Below are 18,254 nucleotides of genomic sequence, written 5' to 3'. Positions count from 1 at the left end.
AAGCCAACAACAGGCAGATAAAGTGCAGTCTGCTTTAAAACACTGAGGATCCATGATAATGTGTTTTTTTTCTTTGTGGGGGAGTTTTCATAGTTAAGCAGCAGGTTTATTACTTTAGTTTTTCTTTTTGCCACCATGACCCTATAAGGCCTGAAAAGCTGCTGCAGTCGTATGAGCACATGAACACATAAGCAATAAACTGAATAGTGAAATACCATTTTCTAACTTTTGGAGCGTGAAAGTTTCCCATACATCTGTAGGAAGTCATGCACACATGGTTTTCAATACATAACTCAGCGGTGACAGCGAGAAATGCGTCAAGTGTTGAACCTCCACCAAAAACAACAATAAAGGGAAAGCTATCTCTTGTGAAAACTGCAGCTGAGATCAGAAACTCTGACAAAAGCCACCCAAGGAAGACAAGGAACGAGGAGAAGGTGAAGGAGAAAGACATAATGTTTAGTTAGCAGATGCATGAGATGGTTTCAGAGTCACGTTGCTGATCTTAAACACTTCAGCACTTAGAAAACACTAACATTTTATTATCACTGTTCAAATGCTGTTACAGTTTGTGTTAATAGCGTCTGGGATTATATTACTGTATAGTAAATGTTTGTGTGTATTTGTGCGTGTGCTCCTGCAGGCCTGTGTATGTGTCTGCGGTGCGTCCCCAGTCCAAACACATCGTGGTGATGGTGGACCATGGAGCGTCTGTGACTGACACCCAGCTTCAGATCGCCAGAGACTCAGCACTGGTCATCCTCAACGCTGTAGATGAACATGACAAGGTTAGTGAAAGGAAATAGACAAAAGACGACTTTTCAGTGTTACTCAAACTAACATTGTTTTTTAATTTAATCTCATTGTCCCTCTTTTCAGATCTCCATTCTGTCAGTGGCAGAGACCGTTCGTTCCTGTTCTCTGGACCAGTGCTACAAGAGTCTGCTCTCTCCGGCCACCAGTGAGACCAAGAGGAAGATGAGCACCTTCATCTCCAACATCAAGGCGTCTGATGGAGCCACACAGCACGCAGCAGGTTTCCAGAAGGCCTTCCAGCTGCTCCGAAACACCAGCAGTCTCTGCAAACAGAGTGCCAGTAAGAAATTGTGACATTGCGGTATTGCTGTATATTAGGAGTTTGGACAGATGTCTGTTTGCTGCATTAATGATCAATTCAAGCTCTTGTCCACAGGTCTATGGGCATATTTTACAACATCATCACCTCTCTCGTCATATTATTCAATATTAACCAATACAAATGTTGTGTTTGCTTCTGTCTTCTATCAGCCACAGACATGGTGATCATCTACCTGTCGTCCGGTATCACGTCTCGAGACTCGTCGGAGCAAGAGAAGAGAGCGACGCTCAGTGTAGTCAGAGAGGAGAACCGACATCTCAACAACTCGGTCATGATCCTCACCTACGCTCTCATGAATGGTAGGTCGCTCGTATTTCAGACTGGTGACTGTTGAGAGTGGTTTTAACAGATGTTCACCTGCATTTTATGTCCTCACAATAAAGAAATGTTGTTTTTTCCTGCTTCAAGACAATATTGCAGCAAGTGATTTCAAAGTGGAGGTAAAACTAAAGACAAAATTCTGATTATCTGCTGATTTCCCTCAGCAATAATCGGTCAAACCTGAGTGTTGTGTTATGACAGATTTCGTTTTAGTTTTTCTATCATTTCTTTTTTTCTTACCAACAAATCTATTCCAAGATTTATTTTGTAAAATAAGATCCAAATCCTAATGGTACATGAACTAATTTAACCTAGAGTTATTTTTCCACATTTTCCATCCTGCTCTCTTGAACGTGATATGTGAAGAAAGCATTGAGGGTATTTCTTTAAATTTGGCACAAACATCTGCTTGGACTAAACTATGAACTGATCAGATTTTGGTGGTTGAAGATCAAATGTCAAGGTCACTGTGACCATGTCCTTCTCATTCTTTTGAACGCAATATTCTCAAGAACCCTGAGAGAATTTCTTCAAATTTGGCACAAATGTCCACCTAGATGCAGATGAATTGATTAGATTTTGGTGGTCAGTAGTCAAACGTCTACTACTCATTCTCGTGACAAATTATTTAAAGAAATCCTTTAGGGAGTTTCCTTGGATTTGGCACAAATGTCCACCTGGACGCAGTGAAGAACAGATTAGATTTTGGTGGTCAGTGGTCAACTTTCAAGGTCACTGTGACCTCAAAAAACACATTTTTGGCCACAATTCAAAAATGTATAAGTAAAATCTGACAAAAGTTTACACAAATGTTTAATAAGATATAGACATTTTATATCCCCCCCCAAAAAATCAAAGTTCAACTTCACTGTGACATAATGTTTTGCAAAAACATTTTTTTCTGGCCATTATTTAATGTTCAATCTCAGGAACAGAAGGGAAGACATTTAGTCAGATACTGAATTGGTGACGCTAATCTTGGGTGTCCACCTTGAAACCTTGCTGATTGTATAGATCCTCTGTGCTGCAGGTTTGAAGATGTGTGTGAAGCATCCATGTTTTAGAATATGTAGCTTCTTTGCAGCAACATCCATATTTGACTTGTCAACTGCCATGGCTACATACAAGTCTGAAAAGACAGGATGTAAACTGTAACAGTAACTTAACTGGTTCACAGAGGCACATAACTGAGAGGCAGTAATTCTAATTTAAATTGTAAAAGCACAAATTTTCACGGCATTTAAAGTTTAAAGTGTAAAACCAACTACACAAAGAGCTGTAGCCTTCTAGGTTATATCGCACATTACATGTAGTTGTACACTTATATAAATTGTTGTGTTTTATTTGGGTATTTAGAACAGGAGCCAGCTGAAAAATTATATCTTTTAAAAATAAAGCATAAAACAGCTATTTAAGACCATTTCTGGCTACGTATTAGTCACATATTCCCCACATTAATTTTGCTTTTGTTTCCTCTTGTTTTGCTCACGTCTAGACCTTCATTCAGTTGTAGCTCTGCTGGGATCTGTCTCCATGTTAGATATATTTTCTCTATGTTCTTGGGTACAATGTGTTCAAGAGAAGACTGAAGGTTAGAGAGGTGCTCAGAAACCTCAAAGGCTTTTTTTTTTCTCCTCTGTGCGTGTGTGTTGGTGTGGTGTGTATGCTTCCTTTTCCTCTTTTATTGTCCTTGTCCATCCATCTGCCTCCTCTAATTCCTGCCTCCCTCCGCAACACACACACATACACTCACCTCTGCTGCGCATGCATTAGTCCACCATTAATACAAATCGTTTTTGCATCTGAGAATGGAAATTAGGTACATCTAAGAGAGGAGAGAGTGAGACTTCAAAGGGCATGCTGCTCACTCTGTGTGACTGACAGAGGACCTTGGCTGTTTAAAGAGCTCCATGATGAAAAGGATGCAGAAATCTATCGTCCTCTGAGTTTATTAGCATTGCATATCCGAAAAAACATTTGTTTTGTCGCTGACGCTGCTGCACACAGCTGAAAGGCCCACTGTGGGTGTGGGTGTCTTATTCCCTGCATCCCCTGCCAAATGTGAAGTGCTGATTGTTCAAGGAGATCAGCAGTCCCTCGGCAGTATAATGCACAGTTGTGTTTGTGTGTGTTGATGTTGATGAGATGCCCACCTCCCTCACCATAACTGTGTATGGCAGCCTGAATAACCTGCTAAATAAACAGTCAGATACAGTATGGTCTCCACACCATATGTTAATCATTACCTGCTTACTCATTGTATTGCAAATATGGCTGTATTCTTTTGATTTATAAAAAAAGTAGTATTTTATAAAATGTCAGAAAATCCCCATGACAGTGTCTCAGAGCACAAAATAAAGTCTGCAATTGTTTTATATGACAAAGAGGTGACAGAAGATATTCAGTTAAAAATCATATGAAATGGAGAAAATGAGAAAAGAAGCTAGAACGGCTGTTGATTCAATTTTGATTTACCTCCGATCAACTAATCAACTAAATGTGTCTGCACAAGTTGCATTTTCGTGTAGGCCTCGTTGTTTGCACCACAGACCATTTTTATATCGACAGCCTTTTAGGGGACTCCTCTTGGGGGTGCCATACTGTTTCCTGCACATTGAAAACAGAGGCTAAAAAAACTGAGATTGAATGGTAATACTAAGCAGCGCTGATTGAAACAAGTTATAGCTTTCTGTTAAACTGTAATCCAAGATCATTTGTTACCAGCCAGCCACCGTATTCTTTACTTTGTTAAAATGGCCAAGCTCGGATCACGTCAGCCACCAGTTGGAGCATTTATTGGTCCAGATGCAGCACAGTGCATTCTGGTAGTTGTAGGCTTTCTACCTCTTGAGCAAAAGTGAATGCAACAGCCCTTTATCTCTGTTTTGTCCAGTCATATAGCACCAATTTCAAAAGTATTTGCATTTTAATTTGTCATACACAGCCTAATTTTTTTTTTGAAAAGATCTTTTTTCTAACAGTGTAATAAATTCTTAAACACTCGCTGAGTATTTTATCTTCCCTGCCGCTCCTAAGGTAACTCACAAACTGCTGCTTTTGACTTACTCAACTCAGCTAGGTAGCTACACCAATGATGGATGTAAAAGAATGTAAGAGGAGTTGAATGTGGTTGATGACAGATTGATTACCTCACATACTGATGACCTACTGGTGTAAAGAGTGATGAGGAAAGACACAGCACAGACAGGTAAATTACATTTTCACCTTGTGACCTGCTGGCACATGTTTGGTGGTTTCCCAGCCTACTCAATGCAGGTTTTAAAATATTCAAAGAATGGCCTTTGCATATGTTCTCATGTTTTTTTTTTAGCCCTCAAGATACATAAATTGAATTTTTATGAGTCAGTCAGTGTTTGATAACAAGACAAAAATACAGGGTAGATTTTAACATATAGATGTTCCCTAAAAACTCAAAGATTACAATAACAAAAAGGATTGTTATAGCTTAGAAGAGTGGTAAAGGATCCTCCCTCTTAAATTAAAGTGAAGAGAAACCTGTGCAGTCAGCAAACACTCTCCTTTGTGCCGCTTTGACATTGCCACCCATGACGACATTGCCTCCCGTCACTCGCCCAGCGTGATGATCAGCAGAGCCTTGGCATTAAAAAGGGATTCTGCTGTAATCCAGTCAATGATTGGATACTGGCAGACATTCTATGCTCCAATCCTCCCCAATAGGTTGTGAGATGCCAAATGTTCCAGGTGACAGCTGTAGGGGCCAACCATGGTTATCCATTCTCCTTTAAATGACCTTATGAGGCTTGGAAAGATCGAGCCCGAAGAGCGCGTTAACGACTCAACGGCATATTTTCTTTAAAGCGACGAGGGATTTATTCATGTCATGATCTCTGAGCTTCACAGATGACAGTTGTTGTTCGACAGATGCACGAGATTGAACAAATAAAGCTTATGGAGCTCATGACGCAGGTTCACAAGTCCGGGCCTGCATGTATGAAATGTCTTTTTGGCTCATGCCAAATAAGTTTAGGAAATCTGTGAGGCAATGTATATGTGCCTTGATTAATGATCCAGTTTAATGCAAACCTCTTGCTGCATGAGGGTAATTGATCTCTAAATGCACTTCATTTCAAAGATATTTGGTGATTTCTGCCGCTGTTTGGCTGCAGGAGCATGATTTCTTTTTCCAGCTCCTTGAAGGGTTTTGTTTTTTTACAGCTCGAGGGGAAAGAGAACAGTGGGTTGCCTTTTATAATAGGAATTTGAGTCATGCGCTCTTCAGTGAAAAGCTGTTTACTCTTTGTACCTCCTCTCAACCACTCCCTCCTCTTTTCATTTGCACAGTTACCCTGTTCAGCAGGCCTTCAGCCGTGCCGTCAATAACGGATTTGTTCTTAATATCCCTGCTCCGTTAAATCAAACAAAGTCAACCCACCCTCCCTATCCTAACCTCTTTCTCTATCCCGTTCCCTCCCCCCTGCAGAGGGAGTGACAGGCCTGAAGGAGCTGGCCTTCTTGAGGGATCTTGCAGAGCAGAATTCGGTGAAATATGGCGTCGATCGAATGTCCGACCGGGACCGCTCCTCTGTGGCGTCTTCGTCTGGATCAGCAGGAGCTGCCATGATGCCGGTGGTGAAGGGAAGCATGATGGTGCTAAACCAGCTGAGCAACCTAGAGACGACAGTGGGCCGCTTCTACATCAACCTGCCCAATCGCATGATCGACCTGGCCCGCTTCAGCCTGCCCTACTCTGACCCCATGGGAGATGGTGAGTGATGGACACAGCTGGTCAGATATTATGTTGCACAACTTTAGATCAGTGGAATAACACTGAACTGAAAGATGATGAATTATTCAAATTACAACTGCATACATTTTTCAGTAATAATCAGTAGATTAATTTATTCACTCTCTTGCCAAGAGTCAGATGAGACATCGACATCACTCATGTCTGTAAGCTCAACACAAAGCTAAAGCCAGTAGACAGTTAGTATAGCTTAGCATTAAAAACAGATTTAGGAACAAGTTATTGTTTTGCTAGTCATAAGTAACTCAGCAGTCTTTGCACTCAAGTCCCAAGTCAAGACAGGCAAGTCCCGAGTCAAGTCACAAGTCCTAAATTTTGAGTTTTGAGCAAGTCATAATGTGCTCCTCATCAAATTTAATGACTTTTTAACAACAAAGTAATAATATATCACAAATACAAAAAACATTAACGTGTTTTGTATTTGCTGAAATAACCTTGTTAAAACAAATGTGACTGAACTTTGTCATTTAAAAAAGTTGTGCTGGCACTGCACTTTCATTGCACATAGCACTGTTAACTGGTGCCGCAATTTGCTCGCTAACTATGCTAATGTTAGCCTTGAGTTACCTTTTTTTTTTTTCCCCCCCCCAATTTCAAATGTCAAACAAAGTTGCAATTTGTTGTGTTTTTATCTGTGTTTTTGGACCTGCATGTTTTACTGCAATTTGTCTTTTAATGACTGCTGCATAGTTTATGCTTACAAACGAAATGATCTTTAGTATAACTTGTTTTCGATCTGGCTATCAGTAACGTAATGTTAGCTCTTGTTCTCTCCTGCATCTTGTTTGGATGCTGTTGCACTGGTTAAAACAAAGTGGATCTTGGGAATTACGTGTCAGCTTGCTGCAAATGAATAGTTTTAATCTTTGTTCTTGGGGGAAAGTATCAAGTATTTTTAAGTCAAAAGACTCAAGTCCAAGTGAAGTCACGGGTTGTTGGTGTTTAAGTCAAAGTCGACTTACAAGTCTTTTTTGATTTTGTCAAATCAAGTCCAAAGTCATCAGATTTGTGACTTAAGTCTGACTCGAGTCAAAGTCATGTGACTGGGGTACACATGTCTGAAAAAAGACTGGAAGCGGGGAAACTGCTAGCCTGGCTCTAAGCTCTCTAATTAGCAAGTTACATGCTGAGATTTTTTTTGACTGAAACATTGACTTGCCCGGGGAAATATTATGGGATGTACGATGTTAATACAGTAAATGAACTTTGGATGTGGTGGTAGGCTGATTTGTTCTTTGGACAGAGACGGGCTAGCTCTCATCTCCTGCTTCTAGTCTTCATGCTGAGCTAAGCTAAACGTATTACTTAAGTGTTTCTCAACATGTCAAACTATTCCTGTAAAACAAATCTTGCTAAAACACTATGAAAACTGTTGCATTTGTATTCTGCACAAAAAAATGAATGAAAGGAGCTCAAGAGAACTAAACTGCAAACACGCATTAAGCTCAAAAAAGATCATCTTTGTGCGATTAACTAACCTCGGGTGTTGCATAAACTAGATTCCTCCTCTTCTTTCTCCAGGATTTATTATGACCGTGAGCCGGCCGTGTTATTTCGGCAACCTGCTCCTTGGCGTGGTCGGCGTAGATGTGAACCTGGCCTACATCTTGGAGGATGTCACCTACTACCAAGACTCTCTGGCGTCATACACGTTCCTCATTGACAACAAAGGTCAGTCACATGCGAGACAGGCGAGGTGATCACTATCACCTCACCTGTCACATGCGAGACAGGCGAGGTGATAGTGATCAGTACAGTTTGGTTTTTCACTCTCCCAAAACTAACTCTTGGTCAGCCATGAACAGCAGCGTTGTAACCAAAGATGGCTTTAAATCTTTATGACCTGTTCTCTAAGTGACAGGTTACTTTCTCCATGTGTAGTAACATAGATTTCTAAGCCAGTAACAAAACAGCACCATTCAGGAAAAGTCTTGTTAGGACCTCCAGGTCCGACAGACTCCAGTGGTCTACAAAACATTTATGTGTGCATTCAAAGTATCAATCTTTATTAGTCATGGCCTTAGAGAAACACCCCATATGCTTGGAAGAGAGTGTCTTTTGGTGTTTTTGTTTCACATACAAGTGGAATTACACTTTATTTTGTCTGTTTCAACTTCCCCCATAGCCATTATCCCTTATTAGACTTAATTGACATCTTCTTGGTAGCACTGGCACTTCTTTGGCATTTCATTCTCTGTTGAGCCATGCCTCAGTGCTTTACCACAGCGCAGGGCGGTAGTGCTCATGTCCGGTCTTGATTTATTTTGGCCTCAGCTGAGGGGGTCTTGACTGAACCAAGTGGTGCTGTGCAGCAGGTAAGTTGTGCTCTGTCTGCAGGTTTAGAAAGCAGGGACATTTAATGGAAGGAGTTTTGATAGATGGCACTATTGCTGCATTGCTTGCTTTTGTATACTCAGGAACATTTGGTGCAATAATGTCCTCCTGCCAAGCTAGTAAGATAGTTAGTTGAAATTTGTTTGCTCACTTTCACATATTTAAACATAACCATGACTCTCAGCTTAGGTCATATTAACTTATAAAAGGTCCACCCTTTAACAACTCTTATTAACACTGAGTGTTTGCTAAGCCTAGTGGCAAATTAAACCAGGCTCAGTTGAAATGTTGAGCTAGACGGCAGGTATATCAAACATGGCAACAACCAGACTTGATTTGTGTGTTGTCTTGGTGACCCAGGAGGCAGTGCCATGCTAGTACTAGGCAAGAAGAAAGAATGATTAAACAAAGCTGGAGCAAGACAAGGTTGAAATGAAAGGTTGCCTCAGTTTGGGTGGAGCATAGAAGAGGGAGCAGGTGATAGAGAAATATGTGGAAGGGAGGTGAAGTATAATTGAGCAAATCATAAAACACTGGCAGACTAACAGACATGTACTCACCTGAAGTGTTAAGCATCGTCATTTCTTAAACCTTATTATTGCAAGTGAACTTCTGCAGCTGTGTGAGTTTGGCTCCTCTGCCGTGCCATTCAACGAGCCTCTTTTTTTTCCCTCTAAAATGTTTGTTATTGTAATAAATATGCCATCAAATTATAGCTTATTACTGCAGCATGCTTATTAAAGCAGCTACTCGGTAAACATTGACGAATGAGTGCCATTAAAGTTATTAGCTGGCATTCAAATCGTCTGCTGGCAATTAGAGTGAAGGTAAATACAATTAGGTAAATAGACGGCTGACAAGAAGCTTCCGGACCTGGAACTGGAAATAGCAGAAATTGAAAATATTTTTTGCATGTGAGGCATTTATCTTTTTAAATGTGTGCGTGTGTGGATCAGAATAAAGCAAGCCTGTGCGTAAACTGAATAATGTATAGATTTATGTATGCTTGATATCACGCTGTGGCCCTGTTTATGTGTGCTGTAGTTTGCTGTATGAGGACAGAGATGCCTTGTTTTAGTAAATCGGTTCTCCTTAAAGAGTGTGAGACACCACACAAACCAACATACTCTCCTTTTTTCAAATATACACAGTGTATTAGAACTGTGTAAAAAAAATAAAGTGTTTACTTCTTTCAAAACAGATGGACTTTCAATCCAGTTTCTTGAGGGCTTTCTGGCTCTCCCAAAAGTATTACAGCTGCTGTTAAGAGCGGTGTTTATCACAGCACTGCACTCCTTAGCACCACTAAAGTGCTGGTTGTTACTGATCTTATTTAGAACAGTTTGAAGGTTAGATGCTGTTTCTCGTTCTCGCTGGAATTTAAGAGTTTGGGAAAAGAGCAGCGTTAAAATGAGCAGTGTCCACTCTGGTTTTTGTTGTGACTTTTACAGCATCAACAGCTTTTATGTTATTAGATTTAAATCAGGCGCCCAAGAAGTCGCTGGGCTTTGAAACCAATTTTCGTAGTGGCCAGAGTAATTACATTGTCACCTGTTGCCCTGTGGCTTACACAGTAAAAGAGATGTCTGTAAATCAGTGGATACATTTTTTTGAGTGTTGCAACCCTCGCCATGTGACTGGTTTCACTATCAGGATTTGATCCATTCGGTTTGGTAACATTTGGAAAGTGTAGAAGAGTGGCAAGATTGAATCATTTCATCCCCATTCAAGTTGAAAGAGCGCTAAACCAGAGGTAGCGAAAGTCTCTATTGTGCCTGCTCTATGGGCCTCATGGTGCAGACACATGTGCCACCAGGCCCCCTGGGAAGCTGCTCAGCCTTGCTTTCAATTCTTTCCAGTGGTCTTTCACGGTATTGCAGCGGAAAAAACACCATTTTCCCCCGAGACGACTATTGTAAGACACGTCTGTAAAAGTGTGTACAGGACACCTTTAATGGCAGACAAGGTCAATACCGCTCTTTCTAGTTCTTGATCCATGGTGGAGTTATATCTTTAAAACTTTCATTGAGCAGAGCAGGAACTCATGGGGGGGGTCCAGGGAAAAAAAAAGAGTTTGACTAATTTTTGGGCAGTTATTGCTCATTCAGTTAACATATTGTATCAAGTTGCAAGAATAGATCCATGAGACAGTAAGTGGCACTTGTACTCACCCATAATCAAATACTAGGTAAGATAAGCTTTTATTGATCCCCAGAGGGGGAATTCAGGTACTGCAGCTGCACAAAGACAGATGTAAGTACAGATAAATACAGATGTTAAAAATATACATATATTTATCTGTGGCAGTTTATCATGATATGATTGGTGATAAAAACAAGGAGTTCACAGTTTAACTGACATTTTTAATGAATGTGGCCTCAGAAATGTTCAAGATTTTAATATTACTTCCAGTGAGCTTGCACACCAGCTTCTTTTTTTATGTACCTACAGCTACTGTTCGCACAGCAATACCTGCCTCCAGTGTTATCATCAACAACTGGCACAGAGTATGGAGTAATGGTAGACAGTATTGATCGCAGGAGTAATTGTGCAGTATGACTACACTCTGTAGTGCCTTGTTTGACAGTTTGTTTCGAATAGTTGTTTTAATGTAATATGTAAATCCAGTTTTTCCTAGTTCATCTGTGCTCTTATTAATGGCGTTGGCGTTTGATTTCCCTAGGTTACACCCTGATGCATCCGTCACTGACACGGCCCTACCTGATGACCGAGCCTCCCCTGCACACTGACATCATCCACTACGAGAATATCCCAGGCTTCCCTGTTGTCCGACAGAACATCCTCAGGTAAGACAAGATGAGTGAATAAAAAGTTGGCTTCTAAAACCATTTAAAATACCTCCACCCATGGATACATAGATGATATGTATTTATGTGTTTTTTTTGTTGGTGTTTAAAGCTGTGTTTTTTTTTTTTGTTTTTTTTTTTTTCTTACAGCCTCCCGCTGGGCAGTCAGGTCATTGCTGTGCCAGTCAACTCCTCTCTGTCCTGGCACACCAACAGACTCCGGGACAACAGCAAAGACGCATACAATGTCAGCTACGCCTGGAAACTGGTAGGTGAATTTATGGACATGTGTAGAGAATAAACATTTGGTCACTGGTGACATTTATCTTCTCAGTCCAGCACTGGCACCTCAGCCTAGATTGAACAATTAATTTTCTCAACACTTTTTAACTGGTGTAGACACAAACGTACATACACTGAAACGCTATGTAAAATTAGAAGTAGAAGAAGAAGAAAATCAGATGTTTTTCAATAGATGGACTGTAATTTAATATGTGAAGATGAGTATTATGAGCTTCCAATTCCCTTTTTCCCCTCATTTGAGTGCTAGTATATGAGCTAAAGGATTGTATGCGAGCACTCATGATGATCTTTAGCTCTGACCCAGTGAGCCATTGTTGGGACAGTAACTATCTCATGTACTTTCTCTCCATCTCTGTCTTTAGCTCTTTATCATTCCTGTGCCGAGGTCTAAAAGCAGTGTAGAGATTTACGCTCCCAGCCTTTATGTCTCCACCAAACCTCTGCCACCTTAAATTAGTCAGCGTAATAAAAACCTGGCGCTCCCACACCCAGAAACCGTCTGTCCCTCGAATCTGCTTTTTTCTCTGCGGCCCAGAGGTGTCATGTTTTAGGAACAAATGGCAACAGCACAGCAATAACATCACGCCATATTGAGCCTTTTTGCTTTCTGACATTTAGGTTTTTGGCAGGGGCAAAAATATCACACTTGATTTAGGCATTTCACTTTTAGCCTTTTTAAAAGCTTTTGACATTTTCTGTTGTTTTTTTTTCTCACACGGGCGCCAGAGTTCAAACACGTCACCTTTTGCCATGAGTTTGGCAGCTGTCTGTGTTTTTTAAAATGAACTTTCCAGAGCCAGAAAAATGGTAAACAGGCTCAGGAAGAAAAAAAGGAGGAGTCTGTTCATTCACACGCCGACAGTCTGTCTTTCTGCAGGATAAATAATGTCCAGGAGCTCCTTTATGACTATACCATGTTTCTGTGTTTGTGACCAGAATTTAGATGAAAATGTATCTGAGGGGATTTTTTTCCTCGAGTTATCAGAAGCTCCGGGATCTTTCTAAAAACTTTTTACTGTTTGTTTGACAGTTTGCATGATTTAACAACAAAGTCTCAGAGTTTGGGACCTGACTAGCCCTGCATGGTTGATTTAGAGTCAGTGGGGTGAAAACAGATGTTAAGCAGGATAATTTATCTCCCCTGGAAGAAGCGTGCAGCCCGTGAAATATTGGCTGTGAAGACTGACGCTAAACACTGAAAAAGAGCTGATAGGGATGGGGAGTGTGTGTGATGTCACCGTCTCTCTGGCATTTAGTTTGTACAAAGTATGTAGGAGTGGAGTGAGTAAATTGCATCAGCTGCCAGTGTTTTATTCACAAAATCATACTTGGAACTAAAAATAAATGTGTTGTACATTAGTTTTAAGGGTTCACCTGCCAAAAAAGATACAGTAGGTAGATCCCTCTTTAAAATCTATGCGTCCATTCTTTGTCTTTCTCGTCCCCACTTCCTCTGTAGCATTGTCTGGCATAAATTTATCTGAATTAATAAGTACCTGTATACCTATAACAATATTCTATATTTTTGTGCCTCCATCGGAACAATCGTGGCCAGAGGCATTATGTTTTCAAGTTGTCCATCTGTGTGTCTGTCCCGTTCTTGTAACCATGATATCTCAAGAACACCTTACAGGAATTTCCTCAAATTTGGCACCAATGGTCACCAATGAACTGATGAGAATTAATTGCTCAAAGGTCAGGGTCAAGGTCATGCTTTTGAATGCAATATCTCAAGAACTCAGTGAGGGAATTTCTTCAAGTTTGGCACAAACGTCTACTTGGACTTAGCAATGAACCAATTAGACTCTGGTGGTCAAAGGTCACTGTGACCTTGCGTTTGTCCCATTCTCACAAATGCGGTAACTCAAGAAATCCTTTAGGGAGTTTCCCTAAATTTGGCACAAATATCCACCTGGACGCAGTAATGAACCGATTAGATTTTGGTGGTCAGTGGTCAAATTTCAAGGTCACTGTGACCTCACAAAACACAATTCAAGAATTCATACATTAATTCTGACAACAAGAACACATCACTTTCAAGTTGGTCCCACAAACGCTGTCTTGCTGCCAGGACTACTCCATTACACCAAATAAGTAATAATTACACTGCAGAGCCCAACTGCTCAGGAAGTTATTTTGTCTTAAAAAGTACCAATAAAGTTTTTTGTCTTAGGCTGAAGAAGGATGAACAGACTTAGGATTAAATATCACTAACAGGCTTGTAAAATCTGAAAGTATCTAGATATGGACGAACATTATTGGTTTGGTCTTTTCATGGGATGTGTTGACAGTAACACATACATTGAGTAACATCAGCCTTCATCCTCCTCTCCTGCCTTTTATCCTCTAGGTTCAGGACACATCATTCATCCTGTGCATCGTGTACGTGCAGCCGGAGATCCCGGTGAAGCATCTGAAGAACCTGAACACTGCTCCCAGCTCCAAACTACTGTACCATCGTTTAGACCTGCTGGGTCAGCCCAGCTCCTGCCTGCACTTCAAACAGCTTGCCACAGTCGGTAAGAAAACAGCACCGGACTCGTATATAATCACTTGGAATAATGAATGAGTCTCCAAACTTTATTTTATCCATAGTCAGCTCTAAAGAATTGATCAGCATCTCACACTGTCCCCTTTTCCCCTCTTCTGTCTCTTTCCCAGAGTCTCCCACTGTGATGTTGGCAGCTGGTAGTTTCTCCTCTCCCTACGAGCACCTTAGCCAGCCAGAGACAAAGCGCATGGTGGAGCACTACACTGCCTACCTGAGTGATAACACCAGGCTCATAGCCAACCCTGGCCTCAAGGTAAACAAGCATGGGACCAGCCTGTGGGCGCATACAGGGTTAATGTTGTTTACCTGACAAACACATAGCACATAGCCAGCCCTGCAGTCAGGTTACACTACACACATATTCATATTCTTCTGTAAGTATGTACAAACACACTTACACACAATTAATGAGTCCCAGGATAGTTGGTGTTTTGAAGTACCTTTAAATGCAACTTTTGATTCTGTATCATACAACATCTGGCTGCTTACATTACAGCTAAAATCCACACAGTGTAAATGAAGCTCTGCATCTTTAAGAAGGGGGACAAGCCCCCACGTGGTTTTGGCAGCCCGTGTGCATTCCTGTCCTGGGGGGAGTAGGGGGTTAGAGTTTGAACTCTAAGCCCCAGTCCCAGCTCTGATTCCCAGGCTAGTCTTAAAGGCCCCCTCCGGTGACCTCATCACCCCTTTCAAACTCAGAAGCCTCTCTGAAAATGGTTCTGGGATGTAATTTTCAGGGTATTTTTCAGGGCTTTATGGCTAATCGAGCTCCTTTTATTCCTAAATACTGGTGTTCTGAGCCGTGTGATTTTGTGATTATACTTTCATTTGAAAAAGATATGCATCACCATCTCGAGCAGCAGTACAGTAGAATAATGTCAAGTTCAGGTGTGTTTGAATTGGCAGGAGCCACTTTTTATTTCAGTTTTGTTTGTGGGTAGACCGGAGGCCAACTTGCCAAAAGTTTTGGCCAACTTAAATTTCAGGCAAACCCCAGATTAAGACTTGCACTTTTCTACCTCTTCTTCACCACTTTTCTCCTCCTTCCTTCACTCTTCTTCCACCCTCACCGTCCCTCTCCTCTCTTTGTCTCCCTCCATCCTGTCATCCTTTCTCCTCCGCAGTCCTCTGTCAGGAACGAGGTTATGGCGACCAGTCACGTCACGGATGAGTGGATGACACTAATGGAAATGAGTAGCCTCAACTGCTACATTGTGCGCCGTTACATAGCAACGCCCAGTGGGGTGCTCCGGATTTACCCAGGATCACTGATGGACAAAGCCTTCGACCCGACCCGCAGACAATGGTGAGGCTTACTTTGGAGGGTGTGAAGGGGGTGAAGAAGTGTGTGTGTGTGTGTGTGTCTGTGTGTGTGTGTGTGTGTGTGTGTGTGTCTGTATGTGTATGTGTCTGTGTCTGTGTCTGTGTGTGGATATGAATGCGTGTGTTTTAGGGGAGTGAAAGGAGATATGAGACTGGCTGGATAGGTAGGAGTTAAAGGGGTATGTGTGCAAACTGCCGGCACATGTTTGTGGTTAAATGGTCACCGGCCATTACTGAGCTGAGTGAGGTTCAGAGTTTCTCACTGAACTGCTGAATTGTAATGAGCTGACAAAAATCCAACAGACTATAAGACAAAGCATGTTTTTCCTCACTTGGATGTTTGACTTAAAGTAAGTTTAAAAAGTTTCCAGTTGTGTAATATTATTCTGGAAAGTTTTGTGTAGTTAGGATGATTATCAGCACATTGTATAGAGCTCTATCACTGATTACATTTACACTCTCACATTTACACTCTAGCCCGTGGAACGTGTCCACCCAGCTTTAGTGGTTTTTCAACCTTTTTGGCCTACTTGACTGAAACAACTGCATACAGAGAGGGATCAACCAAATAACCTATGCACACAAATATGAGAGTAGAAGAGTAGAATGATAAAAGAAAAGAAACTTCAACAACTTTTTTGTTAGCGTTGTGGTGTTCGCGAACGAATCGTTCAAAAGAACAAATCTGTTGAGTGAACGTACTGAACTGAATCACTTCCGGAACTGATTCGTTTATTGCTCAGTTCAGTTGAGCTCAGCAGCGAGCGTGCAGGCCGGGAGTGGAACTGCTGATTCGGTCCGTGTGAACGATGAATCACTTGCGAGTCGCGAGGCAGGGAGGGACTGCCTACCGTGTGACGAATCACTCGGTGAACAAATCACTCGGTGAATGACCCCGATCCCTGAGTGTTTCAAATCATCTCACACTTTTATAGGGACCGTTTTCTCCAAGCTAACGGCTGATGTAGCCAGGAGTGAAGCCATATGAACACTATCACACACCTCCCCATTGTTTTAACAGACTTAGTTTCCAGATTGACAAACTTAAAATGCTAGGCTGGGACTCACCAGCACAGGGCAGACGCAGCAGCAGCTCAGCCGTGTATCAGTTCAGAGAGTCAGACTACGCAGTACTCAGTCAGGGCTCCTCCCGCCAAGCACTGAACGATTCGGTGAAGGAATCTTGTGAACTAATCTTTTTGATGAACTGATTCTAGTGATTCAGTAACATCTAAAAAACTGCTTTGCCCATCACTACTTTCTGTTGGTACGTTCAGCCATGGAAGAAATGTCCACTTTGACAAAAGTAATCAGATCGAAAAAGTTTCACTTAAATAAAACGTCTTAAAGTAACAATTACAGGTAAAACTAAGACTAAGAATTGTAATGCCATATATGTCCTACTGCACTGAATTTTGGGGAAATGCAGACAAAACAAATATAGATCCTATAATTAAACTTTAGAAAAGAGCCCTTAGAATATTGCATAAAGCAGGTTATCGTGAATTTACTAATCAACTGTTTATAGCATCCCACACCTTCAAAAATTGTGTATTTAAAAACATTGGAAATGCTTTTTCAAGTTGTCAACAAAAGCCTTCCTGGCTGTTTTAAAAGTTCTTTTTTTAAATTAAGAAAAGGCCATTATAATTTAAGAGGGTTGTTTATTTATGAAACATGTAAATTGAGAGCCAATGTAAATTACAGATGTATTTCAAGTAGGCCTATGCAATGGACTCGATGCTGATTTGAAATTATGCAGCTGTGTTGCGTTTTAACAAAGCCTCAAAATATAAAATGAATATGGATTATAATGTAAAATGATTAACTGAAATAAAAATTATTCATTCATTCAATTTATTTTTTAATGAATGTTGTTTATTGATTTTTTTTTTTACACACAAACTGACAACAAATATGAAATAAGTATTAAAGTACTTGTGAATGACACTGTAATGAGACTAAGAATGTCTGTCATATTCAGTAAATCCAACAATCCAGTTACTCAGAGTAAAGTAACTGAGTAAAGATATGATCATCAACAAATTGTGACACTTGTTTTGTACGCAGTCAAGACCTAAAATGCTCTTCTCTATGTCAAATACACATTCTATAAGTACTATCTGGTTGGATAAAACCTGTAAAAGTATCTTTAAAGATATCTCAAATAACTCTCTGCATGTGTGATGTGTTGTGTAGGTACCAGCATGCTGTGGCTAACCCTGGTCTCATCACCTTCACGGGGCCGTACCTGGATGTGGGTGGTGCGGGCTACGTCGTCACCATCAGCCACACCATCCATGCCTCCAGGTAAGAAGAGGAAGGTGTATTTTTAACCCCACAATTAACCCCTCTGTCATCTCATGTTTGAGTGCACCAGAGGAAATCAAGTCCTACAAGTCAAGGTTTTTTCTGAATAAGTATCTGTTTGATAAACTCACTCATTTAAAGTAAGACTACTAAACTGCTAAGTTGAAAGGTTGTTTGCTGTTAGAGACTTTCTGGCTCTGGTATGGATGGTAGCTTATAGTGGCTAATGCTAGCAAACTTATGACTCCCTTCTATTTGTGCTGCTGTTGCACACTGTTTAACAAGCCACATATTTACGTTTCAGTGGTTTTATGTGAAAAGTAAAACAAGAAGTGAGACAGGAGAATCTTGGGAAATGAAGGAACAATTTATGTGTCATTA

General features: G+C 40.9%; 1 protein-coding gene across 1 annotated transcript in view; it reads left to right on the top strand.

Annotated features, from left to right (window-relative positions):
• The window catches only part of cachd1 (cache domain containing 1), a 117,539-nt gene that overhangs the window by 76,279 nt on the left and 23,006 nt on the right, over positions 1 to 18,254 (top strand). Inside the window, exons 6-16 of the mRNA XM_033621949.2 lie at positions 644 to 788; positions 880 to 1,096; positions 1,288 to 1,437; positions 5,922 to 6,206; positions 7,767 to 7,916; positions 11,263 to 11,386; positions 11,537 to 11,654; positions 14,040 to 14,208; positions 14,351 to 14,493; positions 15,365 to 15,546; positions 17,763 to 17,873. Of these exons, the coding sequence (XP_033477840.1) occupies positions 644 to 788; positions 880 to 1,096; positions 1,288 to 1,437; positions 5,922 to 6,206; positions 7,767 to 7,916; positions 11,263 to 11,386; positions 11,537 to 11,654; positions 14,040 to 14,208; positions 14,351 to 14,493; positions 15,365 to 15,546; positions 17,763 to 17,873 (1,794 nt within the window). The remainder of the gene's footprint in view (positions 1 to 643; positions 789 to 879; positions 1,097 to 1,287; positions 1,438 to 5,921; positions 6,207 to 7,766; positions 7,917 to 11,262; positions 11,387 to 11,536; positions 11,655 to 14,039; positions 14,209 to 14,350; positions 14,494 to 15,364; positions 15,547 to 17,762; positions 17,874 to 18,254) is intronic.

This window comes from Epinephelus lanceolatus, chromosome 6 (assembly GCF_041903045.1).
Source record: "Epinephelus lanceolatus isolate andai-2023 chromosome 6, ASM4190304v1, whole genome shotgun sequence".
NCBI lineage: Eukaryota > Metazoa > Chordata > Actinopteri > Perciformes > Serranidae > Epinephelus > Epinephelus lanceolatus.
The sequence above is the reverse complement of the archived record's forward strand: the minus strand, read 5'-3'. Positions and strand labels throughout refer to the sequence as shown.